Here is a 17,576-nt window from a genome sequence, read left to right on the forward strand (position 1 = left end):
CTGTACTATGTCAACTCCATGGGTTGACTGTTAACTTTATTATTGATTTTAAAAATTACAGTGCTAACCTATAAAGCTCTAACTGGCACTGCTCCTTCACATATTGCTGACCTGCTTACTCCCTATGGCCCTGCAGCCTGCATTCCTCTGAGGCTGGTCTCTTGGTTGTTCTTAACTCTACCCTGCGCACTCAGGATGGCACTGCTTTTTCTGTTTATTCACCCAGACTTTGGAACTCCTTCCCAAATTATATTAAAAGTTCAGACCCTCTGGAGTTTTTAAAAAACTTCTTTAAAGACTATTTTAAATTGGCTTGTAATTGTACCTAACTACTTTTAACTGTTTTTTAACTGTACCTAATTGTACCTTTTATTTTAGTTTGCTTAGGTCTTGTATAGTGCCTTGGAATACTTGCTATGAAAGGCACTATGTAAATAACATGTTGTTGTTGTTACAGGTGTACAGCAACTATAAAACTGCAAAAAAAAAAAAAAAGTAGTAAGTAGGATGAAGAACAATTATATTCATTGGAAGATAGCAAAACAAAAATAAATGATAAAATGAACAAATCGCTGTCTTTCAGGACTGACTGAAACAAAAAACAAATTGTCTCAACCCTGGAAAATGCACATCTTTAGAAAATCTTTTCAAAATACTCGGGGATTTCTATGAAAATGTAAAAAATGCCCATGGAGAATAATATAACATTTCAAGCTACATTCGTCTCAGAGCTGGAATAAACCGCTGTCTAAATGAAAACAAACTGGGGATTCTGTCAGTAGAAGTAGTAAAGTATGACACCTACTGTCAAAATGCTTTTTATAACCCTTTTTAAATTGATTTATGATCCATAAGTTGATTTATGGCTTTTACCCCGTCCATATCCAGTGACGTGTTTTACCCCGTCCATATCTGGTGACATGTTTTATTGTTGAATATGGGGCATATCTTGACTCCAACTTGAAGAATGGGTTATAATACTTACAGACTCTGTACAAAGTAATACCCCCTTAAATGAGTTCCTAAAGAGAATGAAATCTCAAATGTTTAATGAAATAGAATCCTGTAAGTATGTACATATAATTGTTTTGTATGCCTATGTATCTGAAGTATGTCTTTACCAGATAGACTGTGGTTTACAGCCTGATATACCACAGATTGTACAAGACACTGTATCATGTTTAATGGACGAACAACCCCTTTTATGTATGAACTTTATACAACTTGCAAAAAGTTCTGTGTTGATTGATAAACTCTGTATAAAAACATTTAGAACAGAATACACGTTGCATTTGTTATACTTTTAACTGAGGGAATGGCCCGTAATCGCATGAAAAAATATATACTATGATCCTGGGAGTTTTGGGGGTCTTCAAGCCCTTCAAAGGGCCTTGGGTAATGATGGTTTTAAGGTGGACGGTCCCTTGTTAACATCTTGGCTATCCGAACAAGATTCATATACCCTCCAGAAGCAACTTTAAAAGAAATCGAGTTTATGCTTGTGATATTGATTACCAGTGGTAAGCTGATTTAGTGGATATGACTAGTTTGTCAAAAGAAAACGTTGGTTACAAATGTATGTTAACGTGTATTGATATTTTGTCCAAATTCTCCTGGGTGTTACCGTTGAAAATAGAACATCTAAGGCTGTAACAGAGGCTTTCAAGAAGAGCTTGGGTCGAGGACGGGCCCTTAAAAAACTGCTTTTTTTAAAAAAAAATATATATATATATATATATATATATATATATATATATATATATATATATATATATATATATAACCTCTAAGCTGTACCAAACATCCAATAGTTTTTAAGAATTGATTTGTAAAACTACACCAGTGCAGTATCATGGATTAGCCAATTGTAGGCTATTCAAAGGGATACTTAACATCTTTTTAACACATGGCTAAATTCTGTTATAATAACCATTTGTTCTTCTAAGGTGTAATCCCTAAACGTAAAAAATACACATGTATTATTATTTTCGAAATAATAGTAGACCCGTTTTTATCATATGAATAATTAACAATTTAACCCTAACCCTCAAACGTTCATTTGTCCTTTAAAACGCACTGTGAATAACGATATTCTACATAAACAGGATACACCAAGTGTGTGTGTGTGTGTGTGTGTGTAGTACTGTGCAAAAGTTTTAGGCAGGTGTGAAAAAATGTTGTAAAGTAAGAATGCTTTCAAAAATAGACATGTTAATAGTTTGTATTTATCAATTAAGAAAATGCAAAGTGAGTGAACAGAAGAAAAATCTACATCAAACCAATATTTATCATTATAATATATATCATTATGTTGAATGATTCTTTAGTAACCGTAACACTGTAACATCTACACCTCTTACCAATGTAGTATTGTCAAATATTCCCCCTTTTATTAATAATTCATTGATTGAAAGAGAGCTTTTAACATATGGTAAAATAATGTTACCGATCAAAATGATTCCCTTTGGATGTATAAACCCTGAAATTAAGCACATCATGTCTTTTAGGAGACAAGTATTTGTACTGCTTGATAACCCGGATAAAACTTTAAATGTAGCTTTGCATTTTAGTATCGAGGGCAGGGATTATGTTGTTTTTGCCAGCACAAAGGTTTTTAAATATTTTGCTTGCGGGAAACAGGGGCACCTTAAACGGACCTGCCCAAGCTACAATCTGAAGCAGGGACAAGTAGTAGTGGTGGTGGCGGGGAGGTGGCTGGGGTGGTTCAGAGAGTGGAGGTGGAGGACCGCCGAGACCTGAGCCGCAGCCCCAGAGGAAGAGAGCGGAGGAGCAGGATACCAGCGCGGCTGCATCCGAACCGGGCGATGCAGCGCCGGGCAACACAGGCAAGGACGGTGTGTACACTGCAGTTTAAAAAAAAAAAATTAAAAAAATTAATAAAAAAACATCTCCTGCTGCTGCCGACCTGGCGGCGGGTGAGGAGGAGTCTCTGTGGGGTCCCTTTATGATCTTTCACGACAGCAGTGTAGGGTCTCAACCCTCTGCTGCGGTGGAGCTAAACCCGGGTCTGAAGGACAGAAGAAAGGCGGGCCTCAACCCACGATTCTCATTTCTGAGGACCCGGTGCTGGAAGGGATTGGTGTTGGGCGGGATAGCCTCGGGAATCAGGTAGGCCCTGTTGGCCTCCGCCCCCCCCCCCCGAGAGACTCCTCAGCTTGCGAGGTCTGTAGCAGAGATGCTGATGTCTGATGGAGATTCTGCGGGTGAGGAGGAGGATGGATGGGAGGATGGGCTCTCCGATACCTCGCAGCCCTCTGACACGACAGCCAGCCAGAGGGGGAAACTGTATTCACTGAACGAGATCAGCGATTTTCTTGAAAGAACAGAAGGTAAGAGGCGAGTAGACATTAAATCCTTCTTCCCATACCAGAAACTATTCTTGTGTTCTGCAGATTTAATATTAAGGAAATCGTCTATGAATGAGTTTGACCAGAAATAAAAGATTCAGACTTAAAAAATATGTCAGCTCAGTTCGGAAAACATTAGCCGCATCTAAACATTTTTAATGGCTAGTTTTATTAAGAAAACTTTTATTTTAACGTGTTTGTTATTTTTGAATAATCTATTTTTGTCTATGGAGAATTATTTTAGGCACTTTTAACGTGAATGGGTGCAAGGATTTTAATAAAAGAGCACAATTATTTGATTTTTTTAAACAGCAAGCATTCAAACATGATTTTATTGCAGGAGACACACTCAGACAGCAGTAATCAGTCTCACTGGCAGTCTGAGTGGAGGGGCGACTGTATTTTAAGCCACGATTCTCATTTTAGTGCTGGGGTTGCTGTTTTATTTTCTCCAGGATTTTGGGCGGAGATTTTATCTATTGAGGATATTGTTCAAGGTCGACTTTTAAAAGTACAGATAAAACACGCTGGGATTTTTATTGATTTTATTAATATTTATGCACCAAATGTTGGGGAGGAAAATATTTTATTTTTTAAAAAGCTCAGTCAGGTACTCAAGGGTTGCAGTCTGGACAGTTTCCTCGTGGTGGGGGTAGATTTTAATTGTACTGTTGATTTTCATAAAGATAGAAACCACAGGGAACCCCATCCCCAATCTATCAGGGAGCTGGCCATTGTATTAAATACTTTTGACCTGGTTAACATTTGGAGGACTTTTCATTCCACAAGTTGACAATATACATGGAACAAATGTAATCAAAATCAGCTGTCAGGGGCACGCCTGGATAGGTTCTATACTCCACAAAGGCATATTAACAAATTCATTAAAAGTAGTATAGCACCCAGTAGCTTTTCCGATCATCATTTTGTTTCCATCACTGTTTCACTACCAACCAAATCACATTCAAAATCATATTGGCACTTTAACAACAATCTGCTACAGGACAAAAACTTCACTAATTATTAAATTGTTTTGGAAAAATTGGCAAAATGAAAAAAACTAATTTTAGTAGTTTAAGACAGTGGTGGGATATAGGGAAAATTCAAATCAAACTTTTCTGTCAACAATACACACATAATGTCACCAGGTCAGTGGATGCAGTGGTCAGTGAGCTGGAGAGAGAGATTGTTGAGTTTGAGAGCCAGCTGGCCAGCTAGAGCGATGAGGGGGCGTATCGGGGCCTGCAGGAGAAGAGGTGAAGGGCTCTCTGCTCAGAGCCCACTTTACTGAACTAAAAGATATGGACGCCCCCACAGCCTTCTTCTTTGGCCTGGAGTGAAAGACAATGGAGTGTAAGACAATGTGCTGTCTGAGGCTGCCCGGGGGGAGAAAGGTCTCCAGCCCTGCAGAGCTCAGGCTGAGGGCTGTGACCCGGGAGAGATGGAGCTGCTTCTCCAGGGTCTCCCCAGCCTGGACAAGGAGGAGCGCAGAGGATTGGACACTCCTCTGGCATTCCCAGAGCTCACTGCGGCTGTGGCGCAGCTCTCCAAAGGGAAGGCTCCCAGACTGGATGGACTGCCTGTTGGTGAGGACCTGTACCAGGTCCTGCAGGAATGTGTTCGGGATGGGGAGCTGCTGCTGAGCTGCCGCAGTGCAGTGATAACACTGCTACCCAAGAAAGGAGACCTCTGTGACATCAAGAACTGGCGCCCTGTCTCCTTGCTATGCTCCGATTACAAACTGCTTTCAAAGGCTCTCGCTAATCGCCTAAAGACCAACATTGGATCAGTGGTGCACACAGACCAGTTGTACTATGTGCCCGAGAGATCGATTTTTGGTAATTTTTTTTTTATTAAGAGATCTTTTTAATGTATCCAAAGTCTATAATGTTGATTTTGGTTTAATTTTGCTTGATCATGAAAAAGCTTTTGATAGAGTTGACCATGAGTATCTGTTTTGTGTTTTAAAAGCTATTGGATTTTGGCCCTGTTTTTACTTCTTTTATAAGACTCCTTTATCACAATGTTTTTAGTGTTGTGAAGATTAATAACGGTCTGACTGTCCCCTTCCCTCTGCAGAGGGGGATACGGCAGGGCTGCTCCCTCTCAGGGGTGCTCTATGTCCTCTCTATAGAACCCCTGCTACACCAGCTGAGGGGGAAACTGCCTGGTATGGCAGTACCAGTTGTGCCCAATGCAACCCCTATCAAGCTCTCGACATATGAAGATCTCAGCGTGTTTGTCACAACTGACCGAGACATCGCTGTGCTGGAGTCATGAATGTATGAAAAGGCAACCTCAGCACGAGTAAACTGGGCAAAAAGTAAAGCTTTTCTTGTTGGCAGTTGAGAGGGTACCCACCTCCATTACTGCCTTCATTTTTAAGCTGGAACTTTTTTAACCCCATTTTTAAATGTAAGGTTTTTAGATTTGCTTTTTTATCCACTTTGTTTCTTAAAGCCAGTTTTACTAAACTGGGGCATTTGATTGATTTTAACCTTTTTAGTTCGAAAGCCAGCAGGGTTTTTTTTTTAATTAATTTTTTTAAATTTTAGTCATTGCCAATTATTTTTTATTTTCTCCCAATTTGAAAATGGCCAATTATTATTTAGGCTCGGCTCACCACTACCACCCCTGCACTGACTTGGGAGCGGTGAAGACAAACACACACTGTCCTCCAAAGCATGTGCCGTCAGCTGATCGCTTCTTTACACACTGTGGATTCACCATGCAGCCGCCCAGGAGCTACAGCGTAGGAGGACAACGCAGCTCCCGGGCAGCTAACAGGCAAGCTCACAGGCGCCCGGCCAGACTATAAGGGTCGCTGGTGTGCAGTGAGCTGAGGACACCGTGGCTGACCTAACCCCCCCCCCCCCCCCCCCCCCCCCCCCCCGCGACGCACAGCCAATTGAGCGCCGTCTCCTGGGAACTCCCATCCACGTTCGGCTGTGGAATAGCCCAGACTTGAACCATCGACGTCCAGGCTATAGGGTGCATCCTGCACAAAAGCAAGCAGGGTTTTAACCTCTGCACTGAATATTAGATCAGAGCGTTTCCTGAAGAAGGTGCTGTCACATAAGAAGGTCACTGAGGTGGCTTTCCACACAAATGAGAAAAAGACTCTTTATGAAATCTGTGTGAAAACCAGACATTTTAATAAATTGAAAGACTTGGTGTCCCTGTTGATGAAGTTCCTGTCCGCAGGGTGTTGTATAAGCTTCCCTTGCCTAAGCGCTCCTGCAGTGGAGAGTGCTGCATGGCATTATAGCCACAAATAGATATCGGAGCCGGGGGTCAGTGTCCAGTGCTCCTTCTGTCCCGTGAGGAGACCGTTTTCCACCTGTTTGTGGATTGCCCTCGGCTGCTGCCCTTTTTGTTTTTAGAGAACCTGCTGGCTTCCTTGGGGGTTATTTTTACTAAAATGTTTTTGTTTTTAGTGTAAAGTATAATTTTGCATGGAGGGATGGGTGCTCATTGGTTAACTTTGTCCTTGGTCCTGCGAAATTAGCTATTTTAAAATTTTAGACACTGGTTTTATAAATCCTATGAGTATTTTTAGGATCCTGATGGTCTCCAGGATCAAGATGGAGTTTGCGTATTTTAAAATGGTGCACGACCTGGACAGTTTTGAGAGATGTTGGTGCAGTGGGGAGAGGGTGTGTGCCATGGGTGAGGAGGGGCAGCTTGTTCTGCTCATGTGAGAAACACTCAAAGACTGAGATCCCTTTGAACTCATTTTTTTTTTAAATGGAATGAGAAATGTTGGATCGTTTTGTGTTTTGCACCAATGTATTTTTTTTTTTGTTTTGTTTTGGCTTCTTTTTTAAAGAGTGACTTTATTTTGTTTTTATTCTGTATTCTATTTTATAAATAAAGGGATTGTAAAAGTCAAAAAGTCTCTCTCTCTCTTTCTCTCTCTCTCTTCATTTTGGATATTGAGTTTTTATTTATTTTTTACTATCATTTTAATTTGTCTACGTTTTACCATGTTTTTTTCCACTGCAAATGTTTTAAGGTACCCATGACCCCAGTTAACACAAGCCCTACCCCCTAAATCTTAAAAAAAATTTAGTAAATCATTCCATAATAAAATATATATTAACAGTTCACCCTCACCTATATAAAAACAGTCATATTAAAACCAACAGAGGTCCCGTTTGGCGTAACAAAATGGCCTACGCAATGATGGCTGAGGGGGTGCTATGATCCTGTCAATCATAAAATATGTCACCGGATATGGGGCGGGATAAAAACACGTTACCGGATATGGGCGGGATGAAACACGTCACTGGAAGGGGAGGGACTTAAAGGCCATAAATCAACTTATGGGTCATAAGTCAATTAAAAGAGGTCATAAAAAGCATTTTGATAGAAGGGGTCATACCTTTACTACTAGTATACACACTCACCATGACTTTATCACTTCAAATAATGTTTTTTTTTTATTTTAGAGGTTTGTAAACACTACAGAAAAAACACAAAGACATTTCTGCACAATATCCACCCTTCCCCGACACAGACCTTGAAAAATACTGAAATCCAAGACGTCATTATTTATTTCGTTTTTTACTCCCGTTCTGCTGAAACTTGCACTCACAGAAAAAAAAAATGAATTCAGTGCCATCTCAACTCTGTCTCCTGGTGGATCTTTTCAATGGCAATGTGCAATTCAACACATCAAAAATAAATATTTACTCACTTTTGCATGTTTCAATTAAAATCAATGTACTCTGCTTAGCTTAGTGTGTAGTTCAAACTAAATGTTTTGCCCTTTTCAAATCCACTGTTTGACCTGTGTAACAGGTGTATTATTTTGCTAGATTATCAATATATGCACCAGATCTATTCTCACTTAGTTATATAATGTAAAGGGAGGTGATCCAGATTTTTTGTGTTCTTTTTGAGGTAATGAAAATAGGATTTTCGCGGGGTTCATTAACACGGCAGATTGAACAATTGCAGTACATGGGGGTGTATGTAACATGAAGGGTATGATAGCTAACGTCACATTTCATGTATGACAAATTATTGTATTGGTTAGAAAATGTTTATTTTAATTTCTGTTAACTTAATTTCATTTAGCTTATATTACGAGACAGCGGAATAGTGATTCTGACAGGAAAAATCATAAATAATGAATTAAATTGGTTCAAATATAGGGAAGAGAAAATGGGAATATAATTGGGACTTATTATGTTGGGAACTTGTGTGAATAATGTATTTTATTTTTGTTTTCTGTGCAGCCCTGATAGTATGTGTAAACCCAACTAATGTAACTGTATGCAGGGCTGTGCAGATTCGCTACACCTACTGAGTGGCGGGGCCTTTATTTTTGTCTGTATATTTTATTTGTACAGAAGGGGATCAGTTTTCTCTGGTTGTATAGGTAGCTGTACTGTGGGAGGTGACTGATTATTTATTTTTCTTTGCACGTGTTATTTTTCACAGGCAAAATAAAAGGAGAAGGGAATCTGAAACTGAAGATCAGTCTACACAAACTACTTCATCAAACACAACGCAGAGTCTGCTTATACTTAGATCAGAGACAGTGATCACCTGACTCACTTGTGCAGCAATAGATTACCCTGTGATGTAATTAGGCCAGATACATCTGGATCATAAATGCGATAAGGTCCTTCAGGATGTCCGTATACATCGACTCTACAGACTTCTTGAGGGTTGGAGGCGCTCGACTTTGTCTCGTGGCGCACAACGACCTGAGGTGTCCAAATATTCGACGTGTACGGACACCCTGTCGGGCCTTAATGCATACATATATATGGGTAAACAAACAACCATTTTCTTTTTTATTATTGCCTTAATAATGTAAAAGTGCTGGAAAAATTATATACTTTTTAGAAGAGAAAAAAGATTCTACCTTTTCCCAAGCATGTTTCAATGCAGTTTAGTTTGGTTTCCATTGATTGAAGCAGTTTCAACATTTCAGTGCTTGAATCGGAGTCATCTTTCACAGGGGCCCTTTCATCTAATGAAAGAATAATGTTACTACAGTGGTAGATCATAATAGTACTGGACTGAGAAAGCTTGATGTAGTCTAAACCAAAGTAGGCTATTCTCTGTTTTAACCAGACTATCAAAGTGTAATAGTTTGAGGGATTATTTTTTATATGGTGTTAATCTGAATATATTCTAACAAACATGCACACCATACTATTTAAAATGAGCATATATCTTAACAGTAAAAAGCCCAAATCTGTTGTATAAACAGTTTATGTAGATTAAAATACTTATTGTAAGAAATAATGCATTTAACCTTTCTTGACAAAAAAACAGTGCAGAAAACTAAAGCAAGTAGAATTGTACCCCGCAGGACCTGCCTCATAAAAGAAATCAAGGTGACCTGTAGTGTCTTCAAACCATTTTAGACCAAAACTTACATAATCTGTTGTGAAGTTTCTGACTGGAGTATGGAAACGTGTGTAGAAAAGTGATCCTAAGCACTTGGTGTGGTGTGATACATCACATGTGTGCCTGTTACAGTGATCACTGCATCCAGAAGTAAAAAAGCTTCCGCAAAGCTTAGAGTCCCTCCTACATTGTTCTAGTTCCTCCAAATATATTTGTTTTTGCTATATACTCCCAATTTCTCGTAACCTTTTTGTTAGACAAACCAAATACAATGTTTCCATTGAAAACTTAAGAAATGCCAGTTTTGTTACCACCAAAAATAACTCGATTGCTCCAGTAATATAGAAGAATGGGAATGGGGAAGTTGATTTTTTGAAAGGAGGCAGGTCCCATCATCTACTGTCTATATAACCCCCTCTTTGTTCCATTCTCTTGTCTCTTTGGTCGATCAAGCCTCACCTCCCCATCCAGCACCTTGTCTCAAGCTTGTAATGATTGGCATAACCACCAATATACTAGCGCATGAATACTCAAACAAAGCATTTCATTCTATCACGTGGACAGCCTTCCTTTCTGAAAGAATGGATCAAAAAATAATACAGGAACTGAGAACAAAAGCTTCTTGGTTGCAAGCTGCACTATACCAGTAAATTCCCTTTACAGTCATGGTACATATTCTACTACGGTTCAGGGTGTGGCCACATTAAGGAAGAATAAGAAACAAAGTACTCAGGAGATGTGTCATGTGCTTGACTGTACTGTATCTCAGATTGCAGTGGAAACTGAGAAATCAAGGAAGTGATTATGGCTAACACAATGATTCCACTTTAAAATGATTGTAGCTAACACAATGAGTCCAGAAATCTTGCCTGTTGTGCATTTTTGTTTCTTAGATACAGTTTTGAAAGAAACATGTTCTAGTAAACATTTATTCATTTTTCAAAGCATAAAGACTAGTAGTACACTAGTTATATTTTCAGATAATGTTACACTTCTTTGGTCAATCCTCCTGGATGGCCACAAACTGGTTGAAAATAAACCCAGAGGTTTTGTTAATTGGTTCTAAAATGGGTTTAGCGAAAACCAAACTATACCAAAGTCGCTAATTACATTCGGTTAGTTATAATAAAACTACCGTGAAGGTAAATGGACAAGCGGTGATCTCGCGTCGCTTTGGATCCACAATATAATCTCGGAACTCGGGCGAAAAGAAAATTAAAGGTATAATTAAGACAAAAGGTTTATCGAAAAATAGTAACAGTTAGTTAGTTAGTGTTAGTTGTAGTGAAATCATAATCAATCACGGAAAGTACGGTTCCGTAGGTTACGTGAAGTGTACTTTATTTATATATAAAGTTATTATTTATATTAATGTTATAGTTTTAGTTTTTTAACAGGTTTTTGTTTATAAAAAAAAAATAAATAAATAAATAAAATAAATAAATAAATAAATAAATAACATTAACAAAATTCTAAAATAGTCCATCCCAATCTACAAAAAGGTCTTTGCATAAAGATTTGAAAAATCTTTCCAAATTAAAATCTGTACTGAATATGAGGAAGTCAATGATGTTGATACATGCATTTATAACTTCTCATCTTGATTATTGCAATTCTTTGTTGGTAAACCTGCCACTAAACTTAGAAGGCTTCAGATTGTTCAGAACGCAGCTGTCAGATTGCTTTCTCATAGGCCTACTTGTCATTCTCAACACATTACTCCAGTAATTAGGTCCTTACATTGGTTACCAGTGAGCTACCAAATTAATTTTAAAGTTGCTGTAATAACTTATAATGCCCTTTATGGATAAGGGTCATCCTATCTCTCAAAAAGTAATCTTAGAACAACTGGAGCCAGTGTTTCTGCTGTTGTGCTCCTCAGTTGTGGAACTCTGATTACCATTAGGCAGGTTGAAACATTGGATTATTTTATATCTAAATTAAAACTTTTTTTTTTTTTTTTTTAAATGTGTTTTTAAATAATTGATTGTAATTAGACTGTACACATGCGCTATTTTGTTTTTAACTTTGTAGAGCGTTCTGAGATGCCATGGTGTGAAGGGTGCTGTATAAAAATAAATGTATATTGTATTGTATTGTCCACAGCTTCTTTCCTGTCTTTAACCAACCATCTGCTTCCCAGCCAGCAACATGCTTTTGACTCATAAGACCCTGATATCACATGACCTAAGAAGTGAAAGTATAACAGATTTCCACCATCTAGTATGAGATATAATGGTCTAAAATGAAAAGGTAAGTGTGCTTTAGCGTATTTATTTTAAAGCACATTTGAGACCTATGTAGCTGATTTATGAAGTTATTTTGTTAGGTACAGGGACAGAAGAACCACTGCTTGGTCTACACGCAGTCAGAAGTGATGATGGCATCAATCAGTCTGGACAGTTGTCCAGACATTGACAGCAGAGAAGGTAGTTTTAAAGCTGTATTGGCCAGAACCATGTGTAGAGGGTTAAATAAGACAGTCCGCTAAGAGAGTGAACACAAATTGTTAGGATATTCCAGGCATTTAGATACTGTCTTTGTTTTTTTGTGTGTGTTATCACAAGAACAGAGTCACTTGTTTAAACCAGGGACTGAATGGTTTAACTGGGAGGGAAGGGAGAGGGGTTTACCTTCTTGGAGAGGCAGCTCTTTCTGCTGGCAGGTTTTCTTCAGTATGTTTACAATCTTCTCTTCCAAGGTTTGAAGTCTGCGTGAAACCTCATACTCATCTCTAGGAGAGATAATATTGCTGTGCTCTAAATTAAAACAGACAGCATTCAAGCAGTGTTGCTTCTATCCCAGGCAAAAAGAAATCCAAGTAAAACAAGAAAATAAGACTAGGACAATATTCAGTATGACCACTATTTAAACACTTTGTTTTACCTACAGACGGCTTAAAATAGTGTCCAATGTCTTCAGGTAGGGTTTTTAAAAAATCCCTCTTGTTACAATTATTTGATCTATTGATGTTGAGGTTTGAAAGTTTTAAATTGAGACGAGGCAAAACATACATGATGATAATTGGCCAGTTAAAAACTGACAATTTCCTTTGAATCAAAATCAACATGTTTTATCTGTTAAAGGAAACCGTGAAAGACAGGCGGGTGGATTACTGTAGTAAATTCTCCACAGTGGTCCAGGTTTACTGTACAGACTTGTTTTTTTTTTTTCTATTTTTTTTTTTTTTTTTTTTTACATGAAGACATTACAGTAATGTGCATTACACAATATTGAAAACTTTTGTCTTTATAATGTACACCTAGACATAATATTACACCTATTGAAAAAACTTTTTCGAAACCTTATATATATATATATATATATATATATATATATATATATATATATATATATATATATATATATATATGCCCATTGAATGAAGTGTATTTGAAGGTGCAATGCAATGTCTGATGAGCCAGTGGTGATGCTCCATGCACATTGTTTTTCTAATTGCTTAAATAAAAATAAAACACCTAAATGTACAATTAAATGAATCATAGAAAAAAAGCTAATAAGTTAATGCAGCACAGTGGTGATTCAATTTTGTCATTAGTTGCAGATCTTCAAGTAGAGTTTATCAGTATTGTCAACAATCTAAATTCAGCTTCATAAGTGACAGTCAGATCCTTATAAATTTCAAATGAATAACGGCTGATCTCGTCTACCTGGTGGTGATTCGATAACGACATCTTGAGTCCAACCTGCCATTATCTAGAGTACCAGCACAGGCACAGGCACTATGTTGCCTTGCCACAGTATCTGTTAAAATAATACAGAATCAACCAAAAAATCTGCATTACGTAATTTAGGTTTAATTTAGTACCAGTATTAGATTGCATTGCTTTTGAATGTCACCTGTTTGTCTTTATTATCCAGATATTCAGAGCCATTGCTACATTTCCAAACCTTATCTTGTACCAGCAACAGTCTTGGTCTTTATGACGTCTTTTAATAGTAACTAACTTGTTTCTCGGCTATAAAATCAAAACAGTATGACTACATAGGTTATGAACCTGGTGGTATCTGTCTGAAGATAATGACAGAGAAATAAAATGAGTCCTTCATTTAGTTAAACATTATAAGGGAGGCTGCACTTAATTAAATAATTCCCTAAAGTATTGTGCGAACACAAAAGAGCTCAATTTAGATAAATCCCTCGATCACACAAAATGCACTAAAGGTTCAACCCTATTGATAGCCTAGAATCAGGACCCAAATCTCAACTGAACTTGTTTGTCCTGATTTAAACTTAATGTGCTTCACTGTGAAAAAATAAAATGTATTTCTTGGCATTTTATTCATACAAGACTTATCATATTTTTTTTTACTGTAAATCCTCTTTTTGTAGCTTTTTTTCTTTCTGACAATTATATATTATTTAGATTTTAATAAACCATAAGAGACCATAACAAAATAAGATATAAAAAAATTGGAATTTTGCTAAAAGCTTTTTCATACTAACATGCCCTCTTGTCTTTCTACCAAAACATGATTACTTTACTCGAATTGAAATGTTACCTTTCAATAGTGTTTTAAATGAACAGAAGCTGTATATACTCGAATTATGATGCTGTTAGAGTAAATATTAATCATCATTATATATTAAAAAGAAAAACTCAAATAGTTAGGTCTTTGTACAGACAGGCAGATGCCTCTACAACCAAAGATTCTGAAACTCTCGTAAAATAAATGTAAAGTTTTTCAAGATTCTGTTAATGTGGGAAAGTCGTAGGAGATTTAATCATATTTGGATGTGATTGTACCCCTCCTCCCACACCACTAGCACCACCACCATGGAACATGCACCCCCAGAGGGGGAATACCAATAGCTTAACTAAATAAAGCCTTAATGATTTTGAACACAAAATAAAACCTTTACTGCAGCAACCTTGTACTTGTAACATAAGATAGTTTTAATGACTATACTGCATACATATTTGAAATATGTCTGCCTATGTCCTCTGGTATAATATATTGGCACATTTCTACAGTCTGTTCCCTGTTAAACTCAATAAAATAAAAATGTCTTAAACCTGGATAATTGTTTGCCTATACATGTGTTTGTATTTGCCTATCCCTTTTCAAAATGTAAATGCCAATCCAACACAGCTCTCTACCCAAAGTTTGAGTAAGTTCTTACCTTTAGAGCAGGTTCAGAACTCAAGGGCGACAAAACAATCAAAAGCTTTTACAGCAAATGAGTTGTTTCTTCCTGTATTGCAGGCTTACCTGAAATCAGGGAAGGAAGTGACAAGCTGAAATGTAATCTGATACTGTATATTTCACTGATGTGTATTTGTATTGACATAAACAATTTCCGCTGATTGGTAGCCACCAAAAAAAATTTTTGGTATAATCGAAGTTGCCCATGCATATTGCCTCATTATATCTTATTATATATATATATATATATATATATATATATATATAGAGATATAGATATATATATATATAAGAAGAGAGAGAGAGAGAGAGAGAGAGAGAGAGAGAGAGAGAGAGAGAGAGAGAGAGAGAGAGAAAGTGTTATGAGTTTTGATTTATGGTTCCTGTCAGGGGTTATGTTTGCGTGACTTTACAGATGAGTATATCTTTTTTGTAATAACTTCTTCTATACCCCACAGGTTGTTTGGATCTCAGACTAACCATCGGACCACCCCAGGAGTGCACAGGAACTACACAGTAAAATGTCAAGCAACAAAGAGTCCATTTTTTTTCACAAATAGATGTCAATAAGAACTTATACCCCATAAAATAACAATGGTTTTCCCAGCGATGCTGTCATTTAATATCCAGTAACTAAACATTATAGTTCAGTCCCACTGGAGGATTCCAAAATGTCCCACACTTTTTAGGAGGTAGATTAATTACATCCACAATGGCTGCAGAGTGTTTCTTTCCTCAAAGGACAAAAGGCAATCTTCTCCTAAGTGGTCTTCACCATAATGCAGGCATTTTAGTTTTTCCACTGGCTCCTTACCAATACTTGGCATCCAGATCTAAAGCCCGCTTGCAGGGGGTGCTTTCTCCCTCCTTCGTTCTTCTCTGAGTGGGGCTAATTCATACACCCCGCTTTCGGCCCCACCCTACAAGAGCATTAGTCTTCCAACCCAGCCAATGATACTTAACTCTAGTAGATGAGAGCCTCACTTATCTGCAAGGTAATACAGCAGTCTGTTTTCTCCACAATACTTCTGGAACGAAGGGAAGAGAAAGCAAGCCCTAGAGACAGACAAACGTACGGTGTCCATTTTAGGACATCCTCAGTTGTCACCCCTCCTCGAGTCAATCCTTGCCCCTCCTCGATTCAGTTGTCATCCCTTCTCAAGTCAATTTTCATCCATCTTCGAGTCAATCGTCATCCCTCCTTGAGTCAGTTGTCACACCTCCAGTCAATCCTCACCCCTCCTCGAGTCAGTTGTCACCCCTGCTCGAGTCAATTGTCAGCATCAATCCTCTATTTTATTTTTTTGGGGGGGGGGAGTGAGGGGTTGGATGGAGTCGTCTGAATCACCCAATCAAACAAGAGCAAAATATTTTTTAGTGCTTCCATTGGATGAAACAGATGTCAATGTAGCTGCTGATAGGTAAAAATGCATGCACCATTCTTCAGCATTTAATATGTATACTGTAAGTGTTTTAAAAAATAATTTAAAAGTTACAATGTGCAATTTCATTATCTGAATTTGTTTGGATGTAAATTGTAAGGCAAATCTTCTGCGCATACGACAAGAGACATAACTTTATTTTGCTGAAGACTCGCAGCCCACTCCATTGCCATCTCCGCAGCCTGCAGCACCAGCGTCTCCCTCCACCAGACCCAGGATAACAATGGAGGCCGAGGATGACCCCCAGGTGAGTAAGATCAGGGGCCCCCTCCATGCTGCCCAGGGATTTGTTCCTTTCCTGATTTTGCCTGAGAAAAACAAATCGGAGGAATGTCAATAAAGCAAGGCTGGGGTTTAGTGGGGGAAGTTTCTCAATGTGTCAAGTGGAAGGGAAAGGGGATCGGGACCCGGTGTGACCTTGCAAATTAAGTCCATTCAAACCTCTGTTTATCATCCACAGATGGATGGTTTGGTGGAATGTTTTAATCAGACTTTAAAACAGATGCTGAAGCGGTTTGTCAACCAAGAGCAAAAACATTCGGTAAGCTCCTCCCTTACCTGGTGTTTGCAGTGAGAGAGGTGCCTCAGAGCTCGACCGGGTTCTCCCCCTTTGAACTGCTGTTTGGGAGACAACCTCGCAGTATCCTTGATCTTGTGAAAGAAGGGTGGGAGGAGCAAACAAAAACTTCCAAAACATAGTCACGTATTTAATCATATTAAGAGACCCTCTAGAATTGGTTCAAGCTCAAGAGAATTTAAAACTAGCTCAGCATCACCAGGTGCAGCAGCAGCAGCAGGTGATAAGGTACTGTTGCTACTTCCTACTTCAGAGTCTAAGTTGTGCACTAAGTGGCAGGCGCCATACAGAGTGATACCGGAAATTGGTAATGTGAACTATGTGAATTAGGCAACTGATTGCCGAAATAAGACTGAAATTTCTCATATTAATTTGTTAAAACCCTGGAATGAAAGGTAGGCCCTATTCATAGCTGGTGACAGTTTAGGATTTTGGTCCCACTGTTAGTCCACCAGCTACAACTAACATTGTGATGGAGGAACAGTTACTTCCGGATCAGAAATGTGAGCTCTACCAGTTAGTGAAAAGGATTAATGATGGGTTTTTTTGAGTTGCCCGGTAGAACTAATGTTATTTCACCTGCTATTATTATTCCAGCAGGTGCCAGGGTTCGAGAGGGCCGCAGAGGCCCCATTCGCAAAGAGGTGGAGG

At 38.3% G+C, this 17,576-nt stretch overlaps 1 protein-coding gene across 2 annotated transcripts in view; it reads right to left on the reverse strand.

Annotated features, from left to right (window-relative positions):
• Positions 1–14,976, reverse strand: part of LOC121329974 — a 19,759-nt gene extending 4,783 nt beyond the window's left edge. The window contains exons 1-5 of one of the 2 annotated variants that reach the window (XM_041276143.1): positions 14,884–14,976; positions 13,409–13,502; positions 12,371–12,496; positions 9,247–9,354; positions 2,275–2,864 (exon numbers count right to left, since the gene is read on the reverse strand). In XM_041276143.1, the coding sequence (XP_041132077.1) occupies positions 2,548–2,864; positions 9,247–9,354; positions 12,371–12,496; positions 13,409–13,451 (594 nt within the window). In that variant the 5' untranslated portion in view covers positions 13,452–13,502; positions 14,884–14,976 and the 3' untranslated portion in view covers positions 2,275–2,547. Of the gene's footprint in view, positions 1–2,274; positions 2,865–9,246; positions 9,355–12,370; positions 12,497–13,408; positions 13,503–14,883 lie in introns of those variants that run through there. The other variant, XM_041276133.1, reaches the window with a different exon arrangement.
• Positions 14,977–17,576: the final 2,600 nt, after the last annotated feature.

This window comes from Polyodon spathula, chromosome 2 (assembly GCF_017654505.1).
Source record: "Polyodon spathula isolate WHYD16114869_AA chromosome 2, ASM1765450v1, whole genome shotgun sequence".
NCBI classification, from domain to species: Eukaryota; Metazoa; Chordata; class Actinopteri; order Acipenseriformes; family Polyodontidae; genus Polyodon; species Polyodon spathula.